The 15935-nt window shown below is 43.3% G+C and overlaps 1 protein-coding gene and 1 non-coding gene across 2 annotated transcripts; one reads left to right on the top strand and one right to left on the bottom strand.

Moving 5' to 3' along the window:
* Positions 1–4167: 4167 nt before the first annotated feature.
* On the top strand, positions 4168–4274 carry LOC120274200. The gene has a single exon (XR_005540735.1). It is a non-coding gene; the product is annotated as a small nucleolar RNA R71 (small nucleolar RNA).
* A 3300-nt stretch (positions 4275–7574) lies between these two features.
* LOC120273133 lies at positions 7575–11217 on the bottom strand. The gene is made up of 2 exons (XM_039279779.1): positions 10854–11217; positions 7575–7684 (listed from the first exon to the last, which is right to left on the bottom strand). The coding sequence occupies exons 1-2, from the start codon at positions 11215–11217 to the stop codon at positions 7575–7577; spliced, it is 474 nt and encodes a 157-aa protein (XP_039135713.1).
* Between the last annotated feature and the right edge of the window lie 4718 nt (positions 11218–15935).

Here is a 15935-nt window from a genome sequence, read left to right as displayed (position 1 = left end):
ACCCCATCATCCTGATCGTATCGAACGCAAGAGGGATGGGCACAACTGTTCTCTCAGCACCACGTAGAGGATCACCCAAACCCATTCCCAGAATGAGTTTGGTGATATAAGGGCCAACAAATAGTAGACCCACTCTCGTCGAATGACCCTGGTACTGCAAAACATCTGCTAGAATGCACCCTAAGTGAAGTGGTACATTGTGAGCCATGGAGTATAAGAAAAGCAGATCCAGTCTGGTCAAAGCGGCTGTGTTATCTGCTCAACCTGTCACGGACCTGCTGATGACTGCGTGTACGTATCTGTAACTGAACTAGGACAAACTAGAAGCCTTCGATAATCCCGGTTCTTACTCCCCATGCCCACACAAAATCCTTTATGCATGATATGGAGTGACTGACACTGGAAAATCTACTGGTAGTCGGCCATACTCCATGGTACCTGTATAAGTGACATCGTACATGCTCGTCCTAATCGAAAACTCAGTGACGCTCATGGAGAATGGATGTCTGAATGCCCGAAACTGTATCGCCTCTGTAGTGTCAACTCTCCCATGCAGCAATCGAAACTCAAAGGACGCTAAAACCTCTAGTGTAAGTGTGCGGTAAGCTGGTTCACTAATCGTCAGCAGACTCCTCCAGCTTCCCACTACCAGCATCTCATCAATCTCATTAATTACCATGTCACCCTGCTGAATATGTTGAAGCACTTGTACATCCGCAAAGAAAGTCTGACCAAACCCGAGTGCTGAAAGTCTCTCGAAGCGAGCCTGATGCTCGGGGTTCGAGAATTCCACATGTATCGGCTCGGGTGAAGTGAGTTTGAGGCCTTAAACTTCATTCTTCTTCGGTCGGGTGCCATATCTGGGTTGCAAAAGACGAAAATAGTCAAAAATATCAGAAGCAATATACTGTAGAATTCCACACGGGCCTGTGGAAATTACCCACGCCCGTGTGGCTCTGCAGACCGTGAAACTCCCGCACGGGTACACAACAAATCTTAACAATTCAATTGAAAACCACTTCTAAATGCTTACTACACATCCATCATGCATGAAAATTTGCATTTAAAAGTATACAATCCGTGAAAAACCATAATTAGTGAAGAAGAAAAGATGATAAAAAAGGTTACCGAAGAAATTAATATGAAAACTTCTGAAATTCGGTAAGATTTGTGAAGAAAATTCCTCCAAACAGCGATGAAGGGTCGGAAAGATGAACGGGAACCGTTTTCCGGCGACTGGAGATGAAGAGTGAGACGGATCACAAGGTTTTTAAGGAGAAAATCGCGTCTCTTGGAATTCTGTGTATCCCCACGGGTGTGTGGAAATTACCCACGCCCGTGTGTCTCACTTCGAGAGCGCCACAGGAGCGTACACAAGTCTCTGTGCTTTCTCGGGAAAACGCTCTTTTGACTCTGACTGCTCTCACACGGGCGTGCGGAAATTACACACGCCTGTGCGTCTGACCCACAGGGGTAGATGCACGTCCCTGTGGCTTCCCTGGACAACTGAGAAAAATATCAAGTATTACGCACGCCCGTGCGGAAATTCCCCACGGGCGTGGGCATTCACATGCCCAACTCACAGGGGCAATCGCACGCCCCTGAGTTTTCTCGGGATGGAGGGAGCAACCTGCAGAGTTTCACACGGGCGTGCGGAAATTACCCACGCCCGTGTGTGGTTCACAAGGTTACCCACAGGGGCGAGTCCACGCCCCTGTGTGTTCTCGGGAAAATCTGCCCAACTCTGCAAGGATTTACACGCCCGTGCGGAAATTACCCACGGGCATGCGCCAGTCGCATGGTCATCCACAGGGGTAGCCGTACACCCCTGTGCCCTCTCTGGATGAGTTCATAGTACACATCCACGGGCGTGCGGAAATTCCCCACACCCGTGTGTTTTCTCTGGATGACTTAGAAAAACCTGCAGGCTCTGCAGAAATATTCTGAACATGTTGACACACTCAGAGCCTGCCCTATTATGCAAAATTTACCAGATAAAAATATAAAATAGAACTCAAACGACCAAACTTCGCCAACTCGCAACAAAACATACAATGAATTCTTTTAAAAACCCACAATAAAATCGCAGCACAAGCACTCAAAAATTGAAACACTAACACTTAACAATTTATTCATGTAAACAACCTAAACTAAAAGGTACGAAAAGAGTAAACACTAGGGTTGCTTCCCAAGAAGCGCTTGTTTAACGTCACTAAGCTTGACGCATCTTTCTTACCTCACGGGGTTCATGAATGAAGGTTGCCCTCTTACCCATAACTTGAAAGCATGATGAGCAAAGTCTCTTGAGGGTAGAGGGTGTACTATCGGGCTTCGGACCACCTAGCAATCGTTCGTCCAACTTCCTTGGCTCATGTACATCTCCAACAGTCTTGGGACGTTTTCGGTGGCGTCTCCTAGCTCTCTTCATTTTTCGGAGCACCTTCTTCAAGATCCCCGGGGTAGATGTTTCCTCTCCATTTGAACCAAGCATCATTACTTATTCATTGCTCTCCTCTTGGTCGAACAAACCTTCATACGGATCCGGGTTGAACATTTCCTGTATATATTCATCAACAATCTCATCAGTAGTGTCTAGAAAATACAAAGTGTCATCAAAATCGAGGGAATGGCGCATGGCTTCAGCAAGGCGGTAAGTGAGCTTATCGTCTCCGACTCTCAATGTGAGCTCTCTGCCATCCATGTCAATCAATGCTTTGGAAGTCCGCAAGAACGGTCTCCCAAGTATCAAGGGTACATCTGCATCCTCATCGACATCTAGCACTACAAAGTCAACCGAAAAAATGTACTTATCCACCTTGACAAGCACGTCTTCAATGATGCCTCTCGGATGTCATACTGTTCGGTCCGCCAATTGTAAAGTCATCCGAGTAGGCCTAGGCTCACCCAAGCCTAGATTTTGAAAGAAAGTATATGGCATGACGTTGATACTTGCCCCTAAATCCGCCAATGCCATTTCCTCACCTAAGTTGCCAATGTTACACGGAATAATGAAGCTTCCCGTGTCTTTCTTCTTGTTCGGCATGTTCTTTTGCAACACTGCCTAGCATGAAGCATCAAGCACCACTGAAGCACTCTCCTCCAATTTCCTCTTGTTGGTCAATAGGTCTTTCAGGAACTTCGCATACTTAGGCATTTGAGCCAAAGCCTCAACAAAAGGAATGTTGATGTGGAGTTGCTTGAACAAACTCAGGAACTTCTTATACTGTTCATCCCCTTGGTCATTTTTCAATCTAGAGGGATAAGGGATTCTTGCTTGAAAGGTGGGGGTGCCACCTCTTTCTCTTTGTTTGCTCCCTCCTCAATCTCTATAACCACGGGTGAGTGTTCTTTCGGCATCTCACTCAGAAGCCTCCCTTCAACCTCACGACCACTTCTCAAAGTGATCGCCTTCACATGTTCTCTAGTGTTGGTTTCCGTGTTGCTTGGTAAAGTCCAACGTGGCCTTTCGGAGAGAGACTTCGCAATTTGCCCCACTTGATTTTCAAGATTGTGCAAGGAGGCGGTGTGATTGCGAAGTGTAGCCTCGACTGATTCAAACCTTGTGTTTACTGATTGAACAAATCTAGCCAAGTGCTTCTCCAAATCCGTCATTCGGGTTTCCAAGCCTGAAATTCTGTTTTCCACTTGAGGGCTTGTTGTTGTTGTTGTTGGAACCCCGATGGCCCCATGGTCTTCTGTGGTCCTTGATTACTCCATGAAAAGTTGGGATGATTCTTCCAACCTGAATTGTAGGTGTTGCTGTATGGATTCCCTTGAGGTCTCATACCATTACCTACAAAGTCAACATTCTCAACTGAAGAAACATCACCATTGACGATTGGGTAATCGGAGGAAGCATGTCCTCCACTACAACCGGTCTAATTGGTCACAGCCGCAACTCTATTCGAAGCTATAAGATCTAGCTTCTTACTCAAACTCTCCACTTGGGCCGCCAATGAAGTTCCCGCATCAATTTCATGGAGACCGGCCACCTTTTTCTTCTCCCTAGCGTTCCACTGGTAGCTATTTAACCCCATTTTCTCAATCAATTGACGAGCCTTGTCGGGGGTTTTGCTACCTAAGGTACCTCCTGCCGCCACATCCAAGAGTTGCCTTGTACTCGGGTTCAAACCATTGTAGAAGGTTTGAACAATCATCCACTCCGGGAATCTGTGTTGCGGACACTTTCGCAGGAGTTCCTTGAACCTTTCCCATATCTCAAATAGAGACTCCAATTCCAACTGCATAAAGGATGAGATCTCATTCCTAAGCTTTGTTGATTTTCCGGGAGGGAAATAACGGGCTAGAAAAGCTTCTACCATCTCCTCCCATGTAGTGATTGATGCTCTAGGTAATGAGTGTAGCCACTGCTTCGCTTTCCCCTTTAAGGAAAATGGGAAGGCTCTCAACTTGATGTCATCATCCGTCACACCATTTATCTTCAGCATGTCACACACCTCGAGGAAGCTCTCTATGTGACTGTTTGGATCCTCATCGGCCAAACCGTTAAATTGTGCGGACTGCTGTAGCATATGGATGAATGCCGGCTTTAGCTCAAAGTTCTGAGCTGTAATTGGGGGACACACAATACTCGATTGTGTCCCGAACACTGAAGGTATGGCATAATCGGATAGTGTTTGTTGTTGCTCATTTTGTTCTGCCATGTTGTCAAATCCTTCTACTTCCAAATCAGCTGGATTAGGCAGTTCTTGTACAGGTTCTTTCCATTTACTTCTAAGTGTACGTTCAAGCTCAGGGTCTCCTTCAATCAATATTGATGGATTCCGGTCATAACCTAGTGTTGCACCAAAAGTAAGGAAAAAGAAAATTAGAACGATGATAGAATAAGAAGATATGAAATAGAATGTGTAGTGAAATAGCTAAGAAAACAAAGTGCAAAGTATCTCTAAACGCCTAGCTCCCTGGCAACGGCGCCAAAAACTTGACAAGGTCCCCTTGCTTATATCCCGCAAGTGCACGGGTTTGTCGAAGTAATAATCCCGGATAAGCGGGGTCGAATCCACAGGTAGTAGGGAGTAAAGACACTTAATTCGATTCTTAGCTATGTGGAGTATTAACAATGATAAGTGTGGTAATGATTCAATTCTCATAAATTAAAAGCAACAAGTAAGAGAGCAAAAGTAAGGAGGAGGCAAGGCAATCAATAAAGATGGGGTACTCGGATGATGCTTCACCTAGGATAATCGCTTCAAGTGCAAGAACTCTCTATTATGCTTCCTAATCAATGCAATGGTGAGTCGTGGAAATCCTTACATACATAGTCCCAAATCTAAGGTCAACTATGCCTAACTCTATGCATGTCCCGGAGGAGAAATCGAACAATCTCAACACTTCGCACTCGCATAGAGTTGCAATGAGCTCTAGGGATTCCAAGTGATAAATCTCTTCATAGAATTAGACCTAACCCTTTGGTCCAGGCGAAATTAAGCCCTAGATACTAAGATCACCTTATCGCTTCACTCCATTGCACGCGCAACTAGGCCCCAATGGAGGTTCATCCCTTAGACCATTCACTCTATTATGGCCACAAAGAACTCGAGGAACGGAGGTAGAATCTTTCACGTTGGAGGGGAAAGGGGATGCTCCAGTACCTCTCGACTCACCCTATCAACCCTCTCTAACCTAGCTTTGTCTAATGCTCGTGGTGTGTCACTCACTCACAAGGTTACCAACAAGAACTCTCAATCCTAGTGTCACTCTAGGGGAAATGTTCATACAATCAAGCATTCAAGGTTGCAACTCACAATAAACATCAATTTATTGAAAGCATAATAATGAAGTTCAAAGAAACGAATACATCCTAGGGTTCACAATCACCCAAGTACCCACTAGGGGTTTAGCTCTCCATGGAGCTAAGTACAATCAAAGAAATAGAATGTGAAAGCAATGAATACATAAAGAAACCCCCTTGATGGTCATGTCGATGGTCTTGTGGAAAGTCCTCTACTCGTCGTCCAAGGATTCCTTCGTCCGGCATAGGATACGCCTCGATCGAAGCTCCGCTACCAACCTTATTCCTAATGGAATCATGATGTCGGAGACGTAGGACCTCTCCAAAACTTTGGCCAATACCCCTCGAAACCTTAGTCGAAGCCCTCTCGCAAGTTAGGGAAAAGATGGCGCAAAGAATACCAAAATCGGGGCTGAATCGGCTTTAAATAGGGCTGGAATCGGGCAACTCCACGGGCATGGATGATACACGCGCCCGTGCGGAATTTCAACATGGGCGTGGATAATTTCCACATGCCCGTGTGGATTCTCTGTTTCTCTGATTTCTCGGCCGGCTGTGAACAATGCTACTACAGTGATTACTGCATTTCTCTGCTACAGTCTTCGACCCGAATAACTTCCCAATTCCATACTTTCACCCGGGTAACGCAAATGGGCACACGTTCACGTCGTGAATCACTTGCTTCTTCAATGATATACATGTTGGTGGAGCTCTTGTTCTTATATGCATAAGACAGAATGCTCGAGTGTGACTGCCTTTGTGCCCCTCCAAATGGATGTGCTCACTCGAATGCGAGGAGGTTGGCACACACTCTAGCATCTCACACCTGTCCTATGTCTTCGGGTTTGAACCTTAGCAAGATCTCCTCTAAAATAAGTGCATTATGATCCACATTGGCCTATTTCCTTCATACTTAGCCTCACAGTCCTACCTGCGTAAAAGTAACATAAAAACACACATATTAATGTAAAAACCTGAGAAAAGTAATGCTCAACATAAGGAATGAATGCTTCGCATTCATATCGCACAAGCACTTATCAAATAACAAATATGTAACTCACATCAATCATTAATCAATGCTAGAAGAGTCTTACAATCATGAACAAGCCATCATGGGTAACACTAGCATGCAAATAATGACACTAATACATGAAATACACCCATCCCCACACCTATTGTTATACATTGTCCCCAATGTACATAATCACGAAAAGCATGGTAGAATAAGTAATCAAAACAAAAGTGGAGGGTAAAAATAAACTTCCCTTGTTCATCTTGTGTAAATGGCGATATCCGACCGGATTATAAGGTATGGCAAGCGATACATGTCGGGTCCAGCTTCCATAGAATGTGGGGAAGTTCACCAAGCTCCCTTAATGCCCTGCAAGACATAATGGGACATCATCATTCAAAACAAAAATTTAAATGCAAGCGAACTAAAAGCTAGGGAGTAGTCAAACACACAAACTAGATAAAGTAAAGAAGGTTCTATACAAGGTTGGAGGGCATAACCCTTCCCAACTTATTAGAATCAAACAGACACACATGTAGAAAGTAAAGCAAAATAACAAACTACAAAAATAAAGCAAGCGTCCATGCTCAAATGTCAAACTAGTCATCGCTAGACATTGTTGATGTGGTGGTCTTGGTGTGCTTCAAAAGTGCTCAAAACCTCCATGGTTAGTTGGCGATAGGTAGGAGCTTTGATTTCAAACAAATTCGCCAACAACCATGTAAAAGTAAGTTTTAACTTGTTCATCCGTCCCAAGTATTCCAAAATACCCCATTCTATTTGGTGAAATGTGCTCAAAAGTTTTGGTCTTCAAAACTTCATACTGTGCTTTATGACGAGCAAGCTTAATGTGGGGTTCTTCGGAGTTGGCATGATGCTTCTTGGAAGTTTGGAGGCAAATTTCTTAATGTTCGGCATTCCTACATCAAGAATAAACCATATAAGACTTCAAAAAATCTAAGAGAGTGTAAAATGTGGAAAGAAAATGGGTAAAAATGTGGAGAAACAGAATAGAATAGGATCCATATCGCCATATGGGGGGCCCGTATGGACAATATTCAAATTGCAAGAGGTTCTCATCATTATGAAATTCAAAAAAATTGTATATAAATTCAAGAAAATTCACAACCATGATGCTTATACCACACAAGACAAACTAAATGCTTGAAACAATCAACACACAAGCTCAATAAAGAAAGAAGAAAAGAAGAAAATAAAATTAAGTCATCAAGATTCTTACCAACAAAAGCTTGATAAAACTTGAGTGGAGCTTGGATAAAACCACTAGATCGACTTCTTAAAGTGGTCAGGAGATAAATTAGAGCAAGAGATGATGAGATCTGACCATGGTTTGATGGATAATGAAGATTATAGTTCGGTTGAAGAAGAAGAATAGTGAAGAGAGAAACAAGATAGCAAGTTTAGCATGATAATTTAGACTCCATAAGGCCTCAATGAGGAGCTCATTGAGGCCGTATGCCCTAGTGTAATCTCTCAGTTTAGGGTATACGACCTCAATGAGCTCCTCATTGAGGCCATATAGCCTAGTGCATTCTCACTGGATGGGGTAGAAGGCCACAATGAGGAGCTCATTGCTATACGGCCTCAATGAGGAGCTCATTGAGGCCGTATGCCCTAAGCTTTCTTCCCTAGTTGGGGCAAACAGCCTCTGTGAGCTCTTCATTGAGGCCGTATACCCTTGAAATCATGTTTTAAAGCTTCAATCACTTCTCCAAACAAATGGGCATAGCTACAAAGTGTTCCAAAAACACCTCCAACATGAAATAATGGTTCAAAATTTTGATATAATGCATGAAATGATAGCCAAAACAAGTGTTTCTCATCGATGTACACAATTAAAAAACCACATGGACAATGATAATAATATAAAAGACTATTAGAGCATGGACTTATTCACATTCGGAACTTTAAAGAAAATATGAAAAGAACACTAACATGCAAAAATGAACACAAAGAACATAAAAACATGAAACTAAATCCCCGAATGGTTGGGTTGCATCCCAAGAAGCGGTTGTTTAATGTCACAAGCCTGACGTACCTTGTTACTTACCTCACAGGGGTTCGAATAGTTTGAAATTACCCCCGGTCATCTTCGAATTATTGTTGTTAAAATATAGCTTCAACCTTGACAAGGTCCCCTTGCTTATATCCCGCAAGTGCACGGGTTTGTCGAAGTAATAATCCTGGGTGAGCGGGGTCGAATCCACATGGAGTAGGAAGTAAAGACACTTAATTCGATTCTTAGCTATATAGAGTATCAACAATGATAAGTATGGTAATGATTCAATTCTCAGAAATTTAAAGCAACAAGTAAGAGAGCAAAAGTAAGGAGGAGGCAAGGCAATCGATAGAGATGGGGTACTCGGATGATGCTTCACCTAGGATAATCGCTTCAAGTGCAAGAACTCTCTATTATGCTTTCTAATCAATGCAATGGTGAGTCGTGGAAATCCTTACATACATAGTCCCAAATCTAAGGTCAACTATGCCTAACTCTATGCATGTCCCGGAGGAGAAATCGAACAATCTCAATACCTCGCACTCGCGATAGAGTTGCAATGAGCTCTAGGGATTCCAAGTGATAAATCTTTTTCCTAGATTTAGACCCTAACCCTTTGGTCCAGAGCGGAAGGTCCCTAGCCACAATTAAGCCCTAGATACTAAGATCACCCTCAACGCTTCACTCCATTACACGCGCAACTAGGCTCCCCGCTGGAGGTTCATCCCTTAGACATTCACTCTATTATGGTCGCAAAGAAATCGAGGAACGGATGTAGAATCTATCATGTCGAGGGGAAAGGGATGCTCCCTGCACTCCTCGACTCACCCTCTCAGCCCTTCTCCAACCTAGCTTTTGTCTAACGCTCGTGGTGTGTCACTCACTCACAAGGTTACCAACAAGAACTCTCAACCCTAGTGTCACTCTAGGGGAAATGTTCATACAATCAAGCATTCAAGGTTGGAACCCACAATAAACATCAATTAATTGAAAGCATAATAAAGAGATTCAATGAAATGAATACATCCTAGGGTTCACAAATACCAAAGTTACCACTAGGGGTTTAGCTCTCCATGGAGCTAAGTACAATCAAAGAAATAGAATGTAAAAGCAATAAATCCATAAAGAAAACACCTCGATGGTCGTGTCGATGGTCTTGTGGAAAGTCCTCTACTCGTCGTCCAAGGATTCTTTCGTCCGGTATAGGAAACGCCTCGATCGAAGCTCCCCTACCAACCTTCTTCCTAATGGAATCACGATGTCGGAGCCGTAGAACCTCTCCAAAACCTTGGCCAATACCCCTCAAAACCCTAGCCGAAGCCCTCTCGCAAGTTGGGGAAAAGATGGAGAAAAGAATACCAAAATCGGGGCTGAACCGGCTTTAAATAGGGCTTGAATCGGGCAACTCCACGGGCTATAGTGCTCTGCTACAGTCTTTGACCTGAATAACTCCCCAATTCCATACTTTCATCGGCGTAACGCAAACGGGCACACGTTCACGTCATGAATCACTTGCTTCTTCAATGATATACATGTTGGTGGAGCTCTTGTTCTTATATGCATAAGTCAGAATGCTCGAGTGTGACTGCTTTTGTGCCCCTCCAAATGGATGTGCTCACTCTAATGCGACGAGGTTGGCACACACTCTAGCATCTTACACCAGTCCTATGTCTTCGCGTTTGAACCTTAGCAAGATCTCCTCCAAAATAAGTGCGTTATGATCCACATTGGCCTATTTCCTTCATACTCGGCCTCACAACCCTTCCTGCATAAAAGTAACATAAAAACACATATTAGTGTATAAACCCAAGAAAAGTATTGCTCAACATAAGGAATGAACGCTTCGCATTCATATCGCACAAGCACTTATCAAACCTCTATACATTCACCTTAAAAGTGCCATTTTCGGGGGTGTGTTACTTCAACTGTTCCGTGCTGGGAAACTTGAGTGACCATTTACGGACCCGACCAACGTGACTTAAGTTTTATTGGGAATAGTTTCATCCTGGAATTAAATAGTAAAACTTGGTCTCCCACTTAAAATTGTTTAGGGTGATTGATATGCTTACCATGGTACTCCTTCACCCTTTCTTTGTAGAGTTTGGAATTTTCGTATGCCATGGCACGGCATTCATCTAATTCGTTCAGTTGAAGCTTCCTCTTCTCACTTACAGGAGTGGAATCAAGATTTAGAAATTTAACAGCCCAATAAGCTTTGTGTTCAAGTTCAACAGGTAAGTGGCAGGCTTTTCCATAGACTAATATGTATGGAGTGGTCCCAATAGGAGTCTTATATGCAGTTCTATATGCGTAGAGAGCATCATCCAAGTGTTCTGCCCAGTCTCTTCTATTCTGAATGTTTTTCTCCAAGATTCTTTTTAAATCACTGTTTAAAACTTCCACTTGCCCGCTAGTTTGTGGATGATATGGCATTGCTAGTTTGTGGTAAACATTTGATTGCTTCCCCGCAAGTGAACGAGATCGCCAAGTAATACCTCGTGCGAAGCCACGAGGATCATGTTCCACGGGGCTATGGATCTCCTATTACTCCTTCTCGAGCTATTATCTAGCCTAAGATCTCAAGTGAGAGAACTTAGTCTACTAGGTGCAATTAAAATTAAAACAAGATTATCAACAAATTAGAGATAACAAGCAATAAGCAAGCAAGAAACTCAATGTAATGCGAAGGCCTATGGATGCGGATCCCCTTGAGGGGTTATCATGAAACATGGATGATGAATAAAAGATGCAAGGGTAAAATTGACCATGAGTTTCCAAGATTAGAACAACCCAAATTTCTCGCCGATTGAACCCTAATCCCATACAAACATAGATAGGAATTTCTTCCAAATCCACAATCCTATGATTACATTAAGTACGAGGAAATCTCACTTAGGAGTAAGCTTACTCTTCTTCAGCTTACACCTACATGGAGGGCTACCAAACACCCGATTTCTCAGCGTGATGATACAAGTATCCCCTTCTAATCCAATCATGATCTAATACATGCGAGCAAGTCACATCTACATGCATCACTCATAAAAGAGCTACGGATTTCTCCTTAGTGTAGCACTTAACATGAAAACAATGGATTAAATCTCAAAATTACCCAAGCATGGAATTAACAAGTAATCATCCAAAATACATGATAAAACCTACCAAGGTTCACTAACACCCAGTGGCCTTGGTGGTCTAGTGTGTCATCATCCCACAACAAGCAATACAATCAACTGAAACACAAAAGAAAAGCATAAGTGACACTCCCTAGATGAAATGGTGGAGGAGGAGGTAGAATATATGCCGAATGACGCTTCCCCCGCCAAAGGAATGCTGAATGATGCTTCCTCTAGCCACGGGTCTCCTTCCTTCCAATCTTGGTAGATCTCCCTTTGAATGATGTTGCCTTCTTGCCTTGAGAGTCTTGGACCTTGGCCTTGAATCATCTCCTAGCTTCCTTGTCCTTCTTCTCTATCCCAAGGTCCCCCAAAGCCTCTCAAGTGGTCTCCCAAAAGAAGGCCAGAAAAAAATCCCCTTGTTCTGCCCTAAAAGTCAGTATTTATACCCCCCACGACATACAGGCTGTATAGGGGTCGTATGGGGGTCATATAGCACTCAAAAACCCTAGATTCACGTTTCATAAGAGGTGCATACGGCACTGTATACTGGGTAGTATGGAAATCTAGGCAGACAACTCCAAATTATTCAACTGCTACAGTGCATACGGCCTCCATACTGGGTAGTATGTGGAGTGGTATGAAATTCTTGTTTTCTTGTCTTTTTATTTAAATGATATCTTCTTATTCTCCACGGCTTCCTTATGCCCTAAAAGGAAATAGTAGATGATTATGCGCAAAATAGGCATCAAACCTCACAAAATACATGCAAAGTGAATACGATATATATATGAAAACACCTACATTTAGACACTTATCAAATATCCCCATACTTAAGCGTTGCTTGTCCCTAAGCAATCAACTCATTAAAAACAAACAGATTGAAAAGTGGCTAAATGCATTACCTCTGGCATCAAGCAAATATAAGACTCGAAAAGGAATGGACAATGATACATAGATGTTGAGTGACAAGGTCCCCTTGTGTATATCTCGCAAGTGCACGGGTTTGTCGAAGTAATAATCCCGGGTGAGCGGGTATCGAATCCACAGGGAGTAGGGAGTAAAAACACTTAATTCGATTCTTAGCTATGTGAAAGATCAATAGTGATAAGTGTGACAATGATTTAATTCTCAACAATAAGAGCAACAAGTAAGAGAGCAAAAGTAGAGAAGGAGGTAAGGCAATCGATAAAGATGGGGTACTTGGATAATGCTCCACCTAGGATAATCGCTTCAAGTGCAAGAACCCTCTATTATGCTTCCTAATCAATGCAATGATGAGTCGTGGAAATCCTTACATACATAATCCCAAATCTAAGGTCAACTATGCCTAACTCTATTCATGACCCAGAGGAGAGATTCGATAACCTCTCAACCTCGCACTCGAATAAAGTTGCAATGAGCTCTAGGGATTCCAAGTGATAAATCTCTTCCTAATTATAGACCTAACCCTTTGGTCCAGGCGGAAGGTCCCTAGCCACAATTAAGCCCTAGATACTAAGATCGCCTCAACGCTTCACTATGTTCCACACGCAACTAAGCCACAGCGGAGGTTCATTCCTTAGACCATTCACTCTATTATGGCCGCAAAGAAATCGAGGAACGGATGTAGAATCTATCATGTCAGAGGGGAAAGGGGATGCTCCTGTACCTCTCGACTCACCCTCTCAGCCTTCTCCAACCTAGATTTGTCTAACGCTCGTGGTGTGTCACTCACTCACAAGGTTACCAATAAGAACTCTCAACCCTAGTGTCACTCTAGGGGAAATGTTCATACAATCAAGCATTCAAGGTTGGAACCCATAATAAACATCAATTAATTGAAAGCATAATAAAGAGATTCAATGAAATGAATACATCCTAGGGTTCACAAATACCAAAGTTCCCACTACGGGTTTAGCTCTCCATGGAGCTAAATACAATCAAAGAAATAGAATGTAAAAGCAATGAAACCATAGCAAAACCCCCTTGATGGTCGTGTCGATGGTCTTGTGGAAAGTCCTCAACTCGTCGTCCAAGGATTCCCTCGTCCGGTATAGGATACTCCTCGACTGAAGCTCCCCTACCAACCTTCTTCCTAAGGAATGACGATGTCAGAGCCGTAGAACCTCTCCAAATCCTTGGCCAATACCCCTCAAAATCCTAGCCGAAGCCCTCTCGCAGGTTGGGGAAAAGATGGAGAAAATCATAGAAAAATCGGGGCTGAATCGGCTCTAAATAGGGCTGAAATCGGGCCACTCCACGGGCGTTAACAAGGATCCCCTTGCGTATAACCCGCAAGTGCACGGGTTTGTCAAAGTAATAATCCCGGGTGAGCGGGTATCGAATCCACAGGGAATAGGGGATAGAAACACTTAATTCGATTCTTAGCTATGTGGAATATCAATAGTGATGAGTGTGGAAATAATTCAATTCTCAACAATAAAATCAACAAGTAAGAGAGCAAAAGGAAAGAAGAGGGTAAGGCAATCGATAGGGTACTCAGATAATGCTTCACCTAGGATAATCGCTTCAAGTGCAAGAACCCTCTATTATGCTTCCTAATCAATGCAATGGTGAGTCGTGGAAATCCTTACATACATAATCACAAATCTAAGGTCATCTATGCCTAACTCTATATATGTCCCGGAGGAGAAATCGAACAATATCAACACCACGCACTCGCATAAAGTTGCAATGAGCTCTAGGTATTCCAAGTGATAAATCTCTTCCTAAATATAGACCTAACCCTTTGGTCCAGGCGGAAGGTCCCTAGCCACAATTAAGCCCTAGATACTAAGATCACCTCAGCGCTTCACTCCATTGCTCACACAACTAGGCCCTAGCGGAGATTCATCCTTAAACCATTCACTCTATTATGGCCGCAAAGAACTCGAGGAACGGAGGTAGAATCTATCACGTCGGAGGGGAAAGGGGACGCTCCTGTATCTCTCGACTCACCCTCTCAACCCTCTCTAACCTAGCTTTGTCTAATGCTCGTGGTGTGTCACTCACTCACAAGGTTACCAACAAGAACTCTCAACCCTAGTGTCACTCTAGAGGAAATGTTCATACAATCAAGCATTGAAGGTTGGAGCTCACAATAAACATCAATTTATTGAAAACATAATAAAGAAGTTCAATGAAATGAATAATCCTAGGGTTCACAATCATCCAAGTACCCACTAGGGGTTTACTTCTCCATGGAGCTAAGTACAATCAAAGAAATAGAATGTAAAAGCAATGAATCCATAAAGAAACCACCTCAATGGTCGTGTCGATGGTCTTGTGTAAAGTTCTCTACTTATCGTCCAAGGATTCTGTCATCCGGTATAGGATACGCCTCGACGGAAGCTCCCCTACCAACCTTCTTCATAAGGAATGACAATGTCAAAGCCGTAGAACCTCTCCAAAACCTTGGCCAATACCCCTCGAAACCCTAGCTGAAGCCCTCTCGCAAGTTGGAGAAAAGATGGAGAAAAGAATACCAAAATCGGGTCTTAATCAGCTTTAAATAGGGCTGGAATCGGATGACTACACGGGCGTCGATGCTCCACACGCCCGTACGAAATTTCCACACGGGCGTGGATAATTTCCACACACCCGTATGGATTCTCCGTTTCTCTGGTTTCTCGGGCGGCTGTGAACAGTGCCGCTACAGTATATGCTACGTTGTTGCTACAGTGCTCTGCTACAGAATTTGACCTGAATAGCTTCGCAATTCCATACTTTCATTGGGGTAACGCAAACGGGCACACGTTCACATCGTGGATCACTTGCTTCTTCAATGGTGTACACGTTGGTGGAGCTCTTGTTCTGTGTGCTTAAGTTAGAATGCTCGAATGTGACTGCCTTTGTGCCCCTCCAAATGGATGTGCCCACTCGAATACGAGGAGGTTAGGACACACTCTAGCATCTCACACCTGACCTATGTCTTCGCGTTTGAACCTTAGCAAGATTTCCTCCAAAATAGGTGCATTATGATCCACATTGGCCTATTTCCTTCATACTTGGCCTCACAACCCTTCCTGCATAAAAGTAACATAAAAACACATATTA

Source organism: Dioscorea cayenensis, chromosome 12 (assembly GCF_009730915.1).
Source record: "Dioscorea cayenensis subsp. rotundata cultivar TDr96_F1 chromosome 12, TDr96_F1_v2_PseudoChromosome.rev07_lg8_w22 25.fasta, whole genome shotgun sequence".
NCBI classification, from domain to species: Eukaryota; Viridiplantae; Streptophyta; class Magnoliopsida; order Dioscoreales; family Dioscoreaceae; genus Dioscorea; species Dioscorea cayenensis.
The sequence above is the reverse complement of the archived record's forward strand: the minus strand, read 5'-3'. Positions and strand labels throughout refer to the sequence as shown.